This window comes from Agelaius phoeniceus, chromosome 32 (genome assembly GCF_051311805.1).
Source record: "Agelaius phoeniceus isolate bAgePho1 chromosome 32, bAgePho1.hap1, whole genome shotgun sequence".
Classification (NCBI taxonomy): domain Eukaryota; kingdom Metazoa; phylum Chordata; class Aves; order Passeriformes; family Icteridae; genus Agelaius; species Agelaius phoeniceus.
Window position 1 is genome coordinate 1,649,090 of NC_135296.1, and position 12,089 is coordinate 1,661,178.

General features: G+C 53.7%; 1 protein-coding gene across 1 annotated transcript in view; it reads left to right on the top strand.

The window, feature by feature from the left end:
* Positions 1–12,089, top strand: part of LOC143696274 (adhesion G protein-coupled receptor L1-like) — a 43,809-nt gene that overhangs the window by 18,166 nt on the left and 13,554 nt on the right. The window contains 7 exon segments of the mRNA XM_077192227.1: positions 1,729–1,767; positions 3,311–3,494; positions 6,210–6,272; positions 6,275–6,331; positions 7,190–7,395; positions 9,282–9,452; positions 10,629–10,838. Of these exon segments, the coding sequence (XP_077048342.1) occupies positions 1,729–1,767; positions 3,311–3,494; positions 6,210–6,272; positions 6,275–6,331; positions 7,190–7,395; positions 9,282–9,452; positions 10,629–10,838 (930 nt within the window).

Here is a 12,089-nt window from a genome sequence, read left to right on the forward strand (position 1 = left end):
AAAACCCAGATTTGGGGTTTACCCCAAAAAAGAACTGAGGGGCAACAGGTGGGACCGGGAGGGGACCGAGGTCAAGGGGCTCTGAGCAGCAAAAAAGGCAGAGCTGCAACAGGACCCACAGCAAGGTGCGACCCCAAAACTCTGATTTGGGGTTCAGCCCAAAGGGGGACTGAGGGGGAACAGGTGGGACCCCAAAATTCGGATTTGGGGTTCAGAAAGGGGGACTGAGGGGGAACAGGTGGGACCCCAAAATTCAGATTTGGGGTTCAGAAAGGGGGACTGAGGGGGAGCAAAGGGGACTGAGCTCGAGGGGCTCTGAGCACCAGAAAAACTGCAGCAAGGTGGGAGCCTGTAGTGGTTTTGGGTTGTTAGTTTCAGATTTTTCATAATTTTTAGGGATTTTGGGTAATGTGCTAATGAGCGTGGTGGTTTTAGTGATGGTTAATTGTTAGTATTTATTATTTAAATTATTAGTATTAACTACTAGTTAATTGTTAGTATTTGTATTATTATTTAATTTATATTTATTATTTAATTTATATTTCTATTATTATTTAATACACATTATATTATAAAGGATATATTATATATTAATATATCCAACCACAATATATAATATATAATATAAATATATAACATATAATATATATTTAACATAATTTATAGTACATAATGTATAATGTATAATATATAATGTAAATGTATAATACAATATATAATATTACATTATTATAATGATATATAAATTTTAATATGTTATTATTATTATTATTATTATTATTATTATTATTATTATTATTATTATTATCTATAATTCTAGTTAATTATTAGTGTTTATTTTTTGTTGTGAGGGAGGTTTAGGAGAAAGGTAAGGTAGGTTTAAAACTTTCAAAGGATATAAAGAAAAATTTATTACTAGTGATTAAAAGAAAGAGTAATAGGAATTAGAATAAAATTTCAAGTTTTTAAAAATATTTTTTTCTGATATATATAGAAAGAAAATATAAAGAAAAAAATTTAAAATTTTAGTTAGTTTATTATTTTAAAATTTTTTTTAGTTTATTTAGAGAGAGAAGTGGGGTTTTTTTTTGTTAATGTTACAGAGATTTTTTAAATTTAAAATAAAAAGTTTGTGAGCTTCTCGCACCAAATGAGGAAGAGTTACAGAAAGAATGAGGACAAGGTGGGACCGAAACCCTCGAATTTGGGGTCACTCTGTTGAGGGGTGGGGTGGCCAAGGGGGAACTTGTGCCTGTGCCCCAATTTTGGGGTTCCCCTGCTCCAGAACCTGAACCCTATTTTTGAGAGTTTTGGCCAATTTTGGGGTTTCTGCCCTGAATTTCGGGGTTGTCCTGGCCCAAATGTTGAGGGGGTCCTTTTCTAGAGATCAAACGTGCCCTGACCTGAATTTTCAGGTGCTCCTGCAAAACTTTTGGAGTTACTGTGCCAGGCCCCTTCTCCAGTCCCACATTTGGGAGTCCTGACCCAAATGTTGGGGTTGTTCTCCCCCAGATTTTGGGGTTGTTGTGCCCCAGATTTTGGGGTTGTTCTGCCCCAAATGTTGGGGTTGTTCTGCCCCAGATTTTGGGGTTGTTCTGCCCCAGATTTTGGGGTTATTTCCCGGATTTTGGGAGGATCCTGTTGTGGATTTTGGGGTGCTCCCGGTGCAGGTTTTGGGGTCCCACCCCCTTACCTGGGTGTCCCCTCCCCCCTTTATTTCCCCCCCAGATGCACAAACGGGAGCGAACCTGCAAGGATTACATCAAGGTGAGGGGCGTGGCCTGTGGGGGGCGTGGCCCTGTGCAATGGGAGGGGCTTGTGTGGGTGTGGTCGGGGTGTGGTGGGCAGGGCTCGTGGGGCGGTGGGTGGGGCTTTAGGGGGTGTGTGTGTCAAGGACAGGGCCATGAAATGGGTGGGGCCTGTGTTGGTGGGTGGGGCTTATTCAGGGAGGTGGAGTCTGAATGGGCATGGCATGGGGGGTGAGCTTAGGTGGGCGGTGCTTTGGGAGATGGGCGTGGCCAGCATGGGCGGGGTCTGGGGGTTTTGGGAGGTGTTGTGGTGGGTCGGGCTTAGTGAGGATGGGTGGAGCCTGGAAGGACATGTCCCATGGGAGTGGTCTGTGTGGGCGTGTCCCATGGGTGTGGTCTGACTGGGTGGGTGTGTCCCTTGGGTGTGGTCCAATTGGGTGGGTGTGTCCCATGGGTGTGGTGTGTTTGGGTGGGTGTGTCCCATGGGTGTGGTCTGTTTGGGCAGGTGTGTCCCATGGGGTTGGACACAGCCACACCCAGGGCTGTGCTGGAGACCTGGGGGATGGGCATCAATGGGCGGAGCCCATCCTGGGTGGACATAGAAATTGGGCGTGTCCCTATGGGCGTGTCCCTTTGGGCGTGTCACTTGTGTGTGCCCCTTGGGCGTGTCTCTCTGGGCGTTCCTCTTGGGTGTGACCCTTGGGCGTGTCCCTGGGTGTGCCTCTGAGTGTGTCCCTGGGTGTCACCCTGGGTGTGTCCCAGCCCCACCCGTCCCTCAGGCCGTGGTGGAGGCTGTGGGGGGTGGGTGTGTCCCTGGGCGTGTCCCCATGCATGTCACAGCCCCACCCACCCCACCCATGCCACAGGCCATGCTAGAGGCCCTGGGGGATGGGTGTGACCCTGGGTGTGACCCTGGGTATGTCCCAACCCTGCCCCACCCTACCTGTCTTGCAGGCTGTAGAGGATGGGTGTGACCCTGGGCCTGTCCCTGGGCCTGTACCTGGGCATGTCCCAACCCCGCCCATCCCGCAGGCCATGTGGAGGCCGTGGGGGCTGGGTGTGTCCCTGGATGTCACCCTGGGTGTGTCCCTGGGTGTGTCCCTGGGCATGTCCCACCCCCACCCACCCTGCCCATCCTGCAGGTGGAGGCCGTAGGGGTTGGGTGTGTCCCTGGGTGTGTCCCTGTGCGTGTCCCTGGGTGTGTCCCTGTATGTCACCCTGGGCGTGTCCCTGGGCATGTCCCTGGGCGTGTCCCTGTATGTCACCCTGGGCGTGTCCCTGGGCGTGTCCCTGGGTGTGTCCCTGTATGTCACCCTGGGCATGTCCCTGTATGTCACCCTGGCTGTCACCCTGGGCGTGTCCCTGGGCGTGTCCCTGGGCGTGTCCCTGGGCATGTCCCTGGGTGTGTCCCTGGGCGTGTCCATGGACATATCCCTGGGTGTGTCCCTGGGCGTGTCCCTGGGCGTGTCCCTGGGTGTGTCCCTGGGTGTGTCCGCGGGCGTGTCCCTGGGCGTGTCTGTGGGCGTGTCCCTGGGCGTGTCCCAACCCCGCCCGCCCCACAGGCCGTGGTGGAGGCCGTGGACAACCTGCTGCGTCCGGAGGCGCTGGAGTCGTGGCGGGACATGAACGGCTCGGAGCAGGCGCACACGGCCACCATGCTGCTGGACGTGCTCGAGGAGGGCGCCTTCCTGCTCGCCGACAACGTCAAGGAGCCCGCGCGCTTCCTGGCCGCCCGACAGAACCTGGGTCAGCCCCGCGGGCCCCACCCACACCCAAACCCCAAACCCCTCCCTGGGGTCCGAACCTGGGTCAGCCCCGCGGGCCCCACCCACACCCAAACCCCTCCCTGGGGTCCCCGCGGGCTCCTCCTGCCCGCCCTGTCCCCTCCTGCAGTACCCGGCGTTCGTGAGAGACCCCAACGTCCCAATGTCCCAATATCCCAGCATTCCAATGTCCCAATCCCAATCCAATCCTAATTCCCAATCCCAAATCCCCAAGATCAATCCTAAATCCCAAATTCCCAATCCCAAATTCCCAAATCCCCAATCCCAAACTCTCAAATTCCCAAATCCCGAATTCTCAATCTTAAATGCAAATTCCCAAAGTCCCAATCCCAAATCCCCAATCCCCAGTCCCAAATCCCCAATCCCCAGTCCCAAATCCCCAATCCCTATCCCAAATTCCCAAATCCCAACCCCAAATTCCCAAATCCCAAATTCCCAATCCCAAATGCAAATTCCCAAATTCCGAATTCCAAATTCCCAATCCCAAATCCCCAATCCAAATCCCAAATTCCCAATTTCAAATCCCAAATTCCCGATCCCAATCCCAAATCCCTGTCCCAAATCCCCAATCCCCAATCCCCAATCCCCAGTTTTCCCTGTTTTCCATGTTCTTTCCATATTTTCCATGGGGTTTTTTTCCATATTTTCCATGTTCTTTCCATGTTTTCTATGGAGTTTTTTCCATATTTTCCACTGTTTTTTCCATGCTTTTTCCATATTTTCCATGGGGTTTTTTTCCATATTTTCCATGATTTTCCATGTTTTCCCCCAGTGCTGGAGGTGTTGGTGGTCAGCACCAAGGGTGCCCTCCAGGAGCTCGTGTTTTCCATGTTTATGTTTTTTCTACATTTTTCTATATTTTCTGGGTTTTTCCCTGTTTCTGGCAGTTCTGGAGGTGTTGGTGCTGAACATTGAGGAGCTGCTCCAGGAGATCCTGTTTTGCATATTTTTTGCATAATTCCCATATCTTTTCCCATGTTTTTCCATATTTTCCATGGCTTTTTCCATATTTTCCATGGGTTTATTCCCATATTTTCCATGGTTTTCCATATTTTCCATGTTTTTTCCCTGTTTTTGGCAGTGCTGGAAGTGTCGCTGCTCAACACCCAGGGTCTCATCCAGGAGCTCATGTTTTCTGTGGTTTTCCATGTTTTTTTTCCATATTTTCCATGTTTTTTTTCCATGTTCTTTCCATATTTCCACGTTTTTTCTATATTTTCCATGCTTTTTCCATATTTTCCATGTTTTTTTCATGTTTTTTCCATATTTTCTATGCTTTTTTCCATGTTCTTTCAATATTTTCCATGTTTTTTCAATATTGTCCATGTTTTATCCCTGTTTTTGGCAGTTCTGGAGGTATCGGTGCTCAACCAGGAGCTCATGTTTTCTGTGTTTTTTCCTGGTTTTCTCCATATTTTCCTTGTTCTTTCCATATTTTCCATGGGTTTTTTTCCATATTTTCCATGGGTTTTTTTCCATGGGTTTTTTTCCATGTTTTTTTTTTCCATATTTTCCATGGGTTTTTTTCCATCGTTTCCATGGGTTTTTTTCCATATTTTCCATGGTTTTTTTTCCATATTTTCCATGGGTTTTTTCCATAGGTTTTGTCCATGGGTTTTTTTCATGGGGTTTTTTCCATATTTTCCATGGGGTTTTTTCCATATTTTCCATGGGTTTTTTTTCCATATTTTCCATAGGTTTTTCCCATATTTTCCATGGGGCTTTTCCCATATTTTCCATGGGGTTTTTTCCCATATTTCCATGGGTTTTTTCCATGGGTTTTTTTTCATGGGGTTTTTTCCCATATTTTCCATGTTTTTTTTTTCCATATTTTCCATGTTTTTTCCCTGTTTTCCCCCAGTGCTGGAGGTGTCGGTGCTCAACACCGAGGGGCCCCTCCAGGAGCTCCTGTTTTCCATGTTTTTTCCTGGTTTTCTCCATATTTTCCTTGTTCTTTCCATATTTTCCATGGTTTTTTTTCCATGGATTTTTCCATATTTTCCATGGGGTTTTTTCCCATATTTTCCATGGGGTTTTTTCCCATATTTTCCATGGGTTTTTTTCCATACTTTCCATAGGTTTTTCCCATATTTTCCATGGGGTTTTTTCCATATTTTCCATGGTTTTTTTTTTCCATATTTTCCATGTTTTTTCCCTGTTTCCCCCAGTGCTGGAAGTGTTGGTGCTCAACACCGAGGGGCCCCTCCAGGAGCTCCTGTTTTCCATGTTTTTTCCTGGTTTTCTCCATATTTTCCACGTTCTTTCCATATTTTCCATGGGTTTTTTCCATATTTTCCATGGGTTTTTTCCATGGGTTTTTTTCATGGGGTTTTTTCCATATTTTCCATGTTTTTTCCCTGTTTTCCCCCAGTGCTGGAGGTGTTGGTGCTCAACACCGAGGGGCCCCTCCAGGAGCTCCTGTTTTCCATGTTTTTTCCTGGTTTTCTCCATATTTTCCTTGTTCTTTCCATATTTTCCATGGGGTTTTTTTCCATGGATTTTTCCATATTTTCCATGAGTTTTTTCCCATATTTTCCATGGGGTTTTTTCCCATATTTTCCATGGTTTTTTTTTCCATATTTTCCATAGGTTTTTCCCATATTTTCCATGGGGCTTTTCCGTGTTTTCCATGGGGTTTTTTTCCATATTTTCCATGTTTTTTCCCTGTTTCCCCCAGTGCTGGAGGTGTCGGTGCTCAACACCGAGGGGCCCCTCCAGGAGCTCGTGTTCCCGCAGGAGCTGGGGGTGACGGCTCCATCCAGCTCTCGGCCAGCACCCTCAAACAGAACAGCAGGAACGGTGAGGAGGGGGCAGATCTGGGGCTCCTGGGGGGTCCTGGGGGTCCTGGGGGGTTTGGGGCGTTTGGGGATGTTGGGGGCACCCAGAGCACCCTCAAACAGAACAGCAGGAATGGTGAGGAGGGGGGAAAATTTGGGGGGTCTGGAGGGGTCCTGGGGGTCCAGGGGGCCTGGGGACTTGGTGGGCTTGGGGGGTTTGGGGGGAGTTTGAGGGATTTTGGGGCACCCCAGAGCACCCCCAAACAGAACAGCAGGAACAGTGAGGGGGGGAATGTCTGGGGATCTGGGGGTGTCCTGGGGGCTTGGTGGGTTTGGGGGGTTTGAGGGGTCTGGGGGGTTTAGGGCTCAAACAGAGCAGCAGGAACGGTGAGGAGGGGGCAGATCTGGGGGTCCAGGGGAGTCCTCGGGGTTCTGGGGGGGATCCTGGGGGGTCCTGAGTGTCTGGGGGGCTTGGGGGGCTTGGGGGGTTTGGGGCACCCAGAGCCCCCCCAAAAAGAGCAACAAGAATGGGGGAGGGACACACTGGGGGGGGGCCTGGAGGGTCTGGGGGATTTGGGGGTGGTTTGGGGGGGTTTAGGGGTCCTGGGGAAATGGGGACCCCTCAGAGCAGCTGGAATGGCCGGGGGGGGTCTCTGACCTGCAGCTCCCCCGGGGTGGTGAAGGGGGTGTGGGTGTTTTTGGGATGGTTTTTTGGGGTGTTTTTGGGGTGTTTTTGAGATGTTTTTGGGGGGTGTTTTTTGGGTGTTTTTGGGGTGTCTCTCACCCTCTGTCTCCCAGGGGTGGTGAAGGGGGGACTCTGGGTGTTTTTTGGGGTATTTTGGGGTGTTTTTGGGGCGTCTCTCACCCTCTGTCTCCCCAGGGGTGGTGAAGGTTGTCTTCATCCTGTACAACAACCTGGGGCTGTTCCTGCCCACCGAGAACGCCACCGTGCGCCTGGGGGGGGACGGGGGGCCCCGTGCCCCCCAGCTCGTGGTCAACTCCCAGGTCATCGCCGCCTCCATCAACAAAGAGTCCAGCAGGGTCTTCCTGCGGGACCCTGTGGTCTTCACCCTGCCCCACCTGGAGGTGCGACCCCCAGAAACCCACCCAGAACCTCAAAAACCCACCAGAACCCCAAAAATCCACCCAGACCCCCAAAAAACCAACCCAGAACTCCAGAAATCCACCCAGACCTCCCCAAACCCACCCAAAACACCAAAAACCCCACCGAGAACCCCAAAAACCCACCCAGACCCCCAGAAATCCACCCAGAACCTCAAAAACCACCAGAACCCCAAAAATCCACCCAGACCCCCAAAAAACCAACCCAGAACCCCAGAAACCCACCCAGACCTCCCCAAACCCACCCAAAACACCAAAAATCCCACAAGAACCCCAAAAAACCCACCAGACCCCCCAAAAAACCCATCCTGACCCCCAAAACTCCCTGGGACCCTCAAAACTGTACCCAGAGAGCCCAAATCCCAAATTTGGATGCTTTGGGACATCCCAAAACTTCACCTGGACCCACCTCGAGGTCTCCACCCTGCCCCACCTCAAGGTGTGACCTCCAAAACCCATCCAGACCCTGAAAAACCCACCCAGAACCCAAAAAACCCCACCCAGAGACCCCAAATCCCCAAATTTGGATGTTTTGGGACATCCAAAACTTCACCTGGACCCACCTCGAGGTCTTCACCCTGCCCCACCTCGAGGTGCAAACCCCGAAATCCCACCCAGACCCCTCATCACACTCCCAGGACCCGGGGACCTTCCCAGGACACCCCAAACCCCACCCAGCACCTGGGAACCACTCGAGGCCCCCAGAATCCCACCCAGGCCTCCAAACCCACACCCAGGACCCCCCATTTCCCACCCAGACCCCAGACCAAGACCACTTTGGGACCAAAGATTGAGAGGGGAGATTGGGCCCCTCCTCTCTCATTGGGACACCCTGGGACCCCTGGAACCCTCTGGGACCCTCTGGGACCCCCATTTTCCTCCCATTTCTCCCATTTTCCCCCATTTCCCAGACCAAGAGCCATGGGACCCCCATTTCCCACCCATTTCCCCCATTTTCCAGCCCCATTCCCTCCTGATCCCCCATTTCCCACCCAGACCCCCAGACCAAGAACCACTTTGGGGCCAACTTCTCCTGCAATTACTGGGATTGGGCCCCTCTCCTTCTTTTTGTGAGCCCCTGGGACCCCATTTTCTCCCCGTTTCCCCATTTTCCCCCATTCCCCCCATTTTTCCCCATTTCCCTCTGTCCCAGACCAAGAACCACTTTGGGGCCAGCTCCTCCTTCTGGAATTACTGGGATTGAGCTTTCCCCTTCCCTTGGAACCCCCATTTCTCCAATTTTCCCCCATTTCCCAGACCAAGAACCACTTTGAGACCAACTTCTTCTGGAACTACTGGGATTGGGCCTCTCTCCCTGTCCTTAGGACCCTCTGGGACCCCCCATTTCCCCCATTTTCCCCCCAAATTTCCCTGATTTTCCCCCATTTCCCAGACCAAGAACCACTTTAGGGCCAACTGCTCCTTCTGGAATCACTGGGATTGGGCTTCCCCCTTCTCTTTGGACCCCCATTTCTCCAATTTTCCCCCATTTCCCAGACCAAGAACCACTTTGAGAGCAAATTCTTCTGGAATTACCGAGATTGGGCTCCTCTCCCTGTCCTTGGGACCCTCTGGGACCCCCATTTCCCCCCCACTTTTCCCCTATTTCTGCCATTTCCCAGACCAAGAACCACTTTGGGGCCAACTGTTCCTTCTGGAATTACCGAGATTGGGGCCCCTCTCTCTTTGTGACCCCCATTTCCCCCAATTTTCCCTGATTTTCCGCCATTTCCCAGACCAAAAATCACTTTGGGGCCAACTTCTCCTTCTGGAATTGCCGAGATTGGGCCCCCCCTTCTCTTTGGGACCCCCGTTTCCTCCATTTTCCCCAATTTTCCCTGCTTTTCCAGACCAAGAACCACTTTGGGGCCAACTGCTCCTTCTGGAACTACTCGGAGCGCTCCATGGCCGGGCACTGGTCGAGCCAGGGCTGCCGCCTGCTGCGTTCCAACGGCACCCACAGCTCGTGCGCCTGCAGCCACCTGACCAACTTCGCCCTGCTGATGGCACGGAGCCAGAGCGTGAGTGGCACACCTGGGCACACACCTGGGCACACACCTGGGCACACACCTGGGCACACCTGGGAACACACCTGGGCTCACCTGGGAACACACCTGGGCACACCTGGGCACACACCTGGGAACACCTGGGCACACCTGGGTACACCTGGGAACACACCTGGGCACACCTGGGTACACACCTGGGCACACCTGGGCACACCTGGGTACACCTGGGTACACACCTGGGCACACCTGGGTACACACCTGGACACACACCTGGGTACACCTGGGAACACACCTGGACACACACCTGGGCACACACTTGCGCACACACCTGGGAACACACCTGGGCACACCTGGGAACACACCTGGGCACACACCTGGGCACACCTGGGAACACCTGGGAACACACCTGGGCACACACCCACACACCCACAGCTCGTGCGCCTGCAGCCACCTGACCAACTTCGCCCTGCTGATGGCAAGGAGCCAGAGCGTGAGTGGCACACCTGGGCACACACCTGGGAACACACCTGGGCACACCTGGGTACACACCTGGGCACACCTGGGCACACCTGGGTACACCTGGGAACACACCTGGGCACACCTGGGTACACACCTGGGCACACCTGGGCACACCTGGGCACACCACTGGGCACACCTGGGCACACCTGGGCACACCTGGGCACACACCTGGACACACACCTGGGTACACCTGGGAACACACCTGGACACACACCTGGGCACACACCTGGGCACACCTGGGCACATACCTGAGCACACCTGGGAACACACCTGGGCACACCTGGGCACACACCTGGGAACACTTGCAGTCACCTGAACAACTTTGCCCTGCTCATGACATGGAGCCAGAGCATGAGTGGCACAACTGGGCACACCTGGGCACACACCTGGGCACACCTGGGCACACAGCTGGGCACACACCTGGGACATCTGATGCACACACCGAGTGACACCTGACCAACTTCCCCCTGATGATGGTCCAGACACAGACTGTGACACACCTGGGACACACCTGGGCACACCTGAGACAGCGGTGACACACCTGGGATCACCTGGCTGGGGATTCTGGTGGTCACTGTCCCATCCTGGTGGTCACTGTCCCTGCCCATGGATCCAGATGACCCCAAACACTCCCTAAAAGCCCAGAATTCCCATTTTCCCCGTTCCCTGCAGTTCCCAGGGCGGCTGAACGAGGTGCTGCTGTCGGTGATCACCTGGGCGGGGATCCTGGTGGCCCTGCTGTGCCTGGGCCTGTCCATCTCGGCCTTCTGCTGCCTGCGGGGGCTGCCCTCGGAGCGCACCACCATCCACAAGAACCTCTGCATCAGCCTCTTCCTCGCCGAGCTGCTCTTCCTCGTGGGCATCGACAAGACGCAGTACCAGGTGGGGCTGGCACACCTGGGGCACCCCGTGCCACACCTGGGACCCCTGAGGGACACCCCATGGCACACCTGGGACCTTTCATGGCACACATGGGATCCTTGAGGGACAATCCCTGGCACACCTGGGACCCCTCATGGCACACCTGGGACATCCCAGAGCACCTCTGAGACCCCCAAGGGATCACCCGTGCCACCACGGGATCCTCACAGTGCCCCTGGGGCTGCCCATGGCACACCTGGGACATCCCACATCACACCTGGGACCGCCCATGGCACACCTGGGGCTGCCCATGAAACACCTGGGACATCCCAGAACAGCCCTGAGACCCCTGGAATGTCCCATTGCACCCCTGTGGCACCTGGGATCCCCAAGGGACACCCCATGACACAGTTGGGACATCCCAGGACACCCTGTGGCACATCTGGGACTCCCAAGGGACCACCCATAGCACCCCTCTGGCTGTCCCCATCCCTGTCCTTGTCCCTGTCCCTGTCCCCATCCTTATCCCTCACCCACTGTCACTGCAGGTGACTTGTCCTATCTTTGGGTGGTCCCCGCTGTCCCTGTCCCCACAGTGTCCCCATCCCCACAGGTGACCTGTCCTGTCTTTGGGTGCTCCCTGTCCCATTTTTGGGCAGTCCCTGTCCCTGCACTGTCCCCACACTGTCTCCATCCCCGCATGTGGCCTGTCCCACCTTTGGGCACTTCCTTTTGCTGTTCCTGTCCCTGTCCCCACAATGTCCCCCCTGCAGGTGGCCTGTCCCATTTTTGGGCAGCTCCTGCCCCTGTCCCTCTCCTTGTCCCACCTTTGGGCATTCCCTGTCCCTGTCCCCACGCTGTCCCCACATGTCCCCATCCCCGCAGGTGGCCTGTCCCACCTTTGGGCACTCCCTGTCCCCACACTATCCCCATGCTGCCCCCATGCTGTCCCCACACGTCCCCATCCCCGGAGGTGGACTGTCCCATCTTTGGGCAGTCCCTGTCCCTGTCCCTGTCCCTGTCCCTGTCCCTGTCCCTGTCCCTGTCCCACCTTTGGGCATTCCCTGTCCCTGTCCCTGTCCCATTTTTGGGCAATCCCTGCCCCTGTCCCTGTTCCACCTTTGGGCACTCCCTGTCCCTGTCCCCACGTTGTCCCCACACGTCCCCATCCCCACAGGTGGCCTGTCCCACCTTTGGGCACTCCCTATCCCTGTCCCCACGTTGTCCCCACACGTCCCCATCCCCGCAGGTGGCCTGTTCCCATCTTTGGGC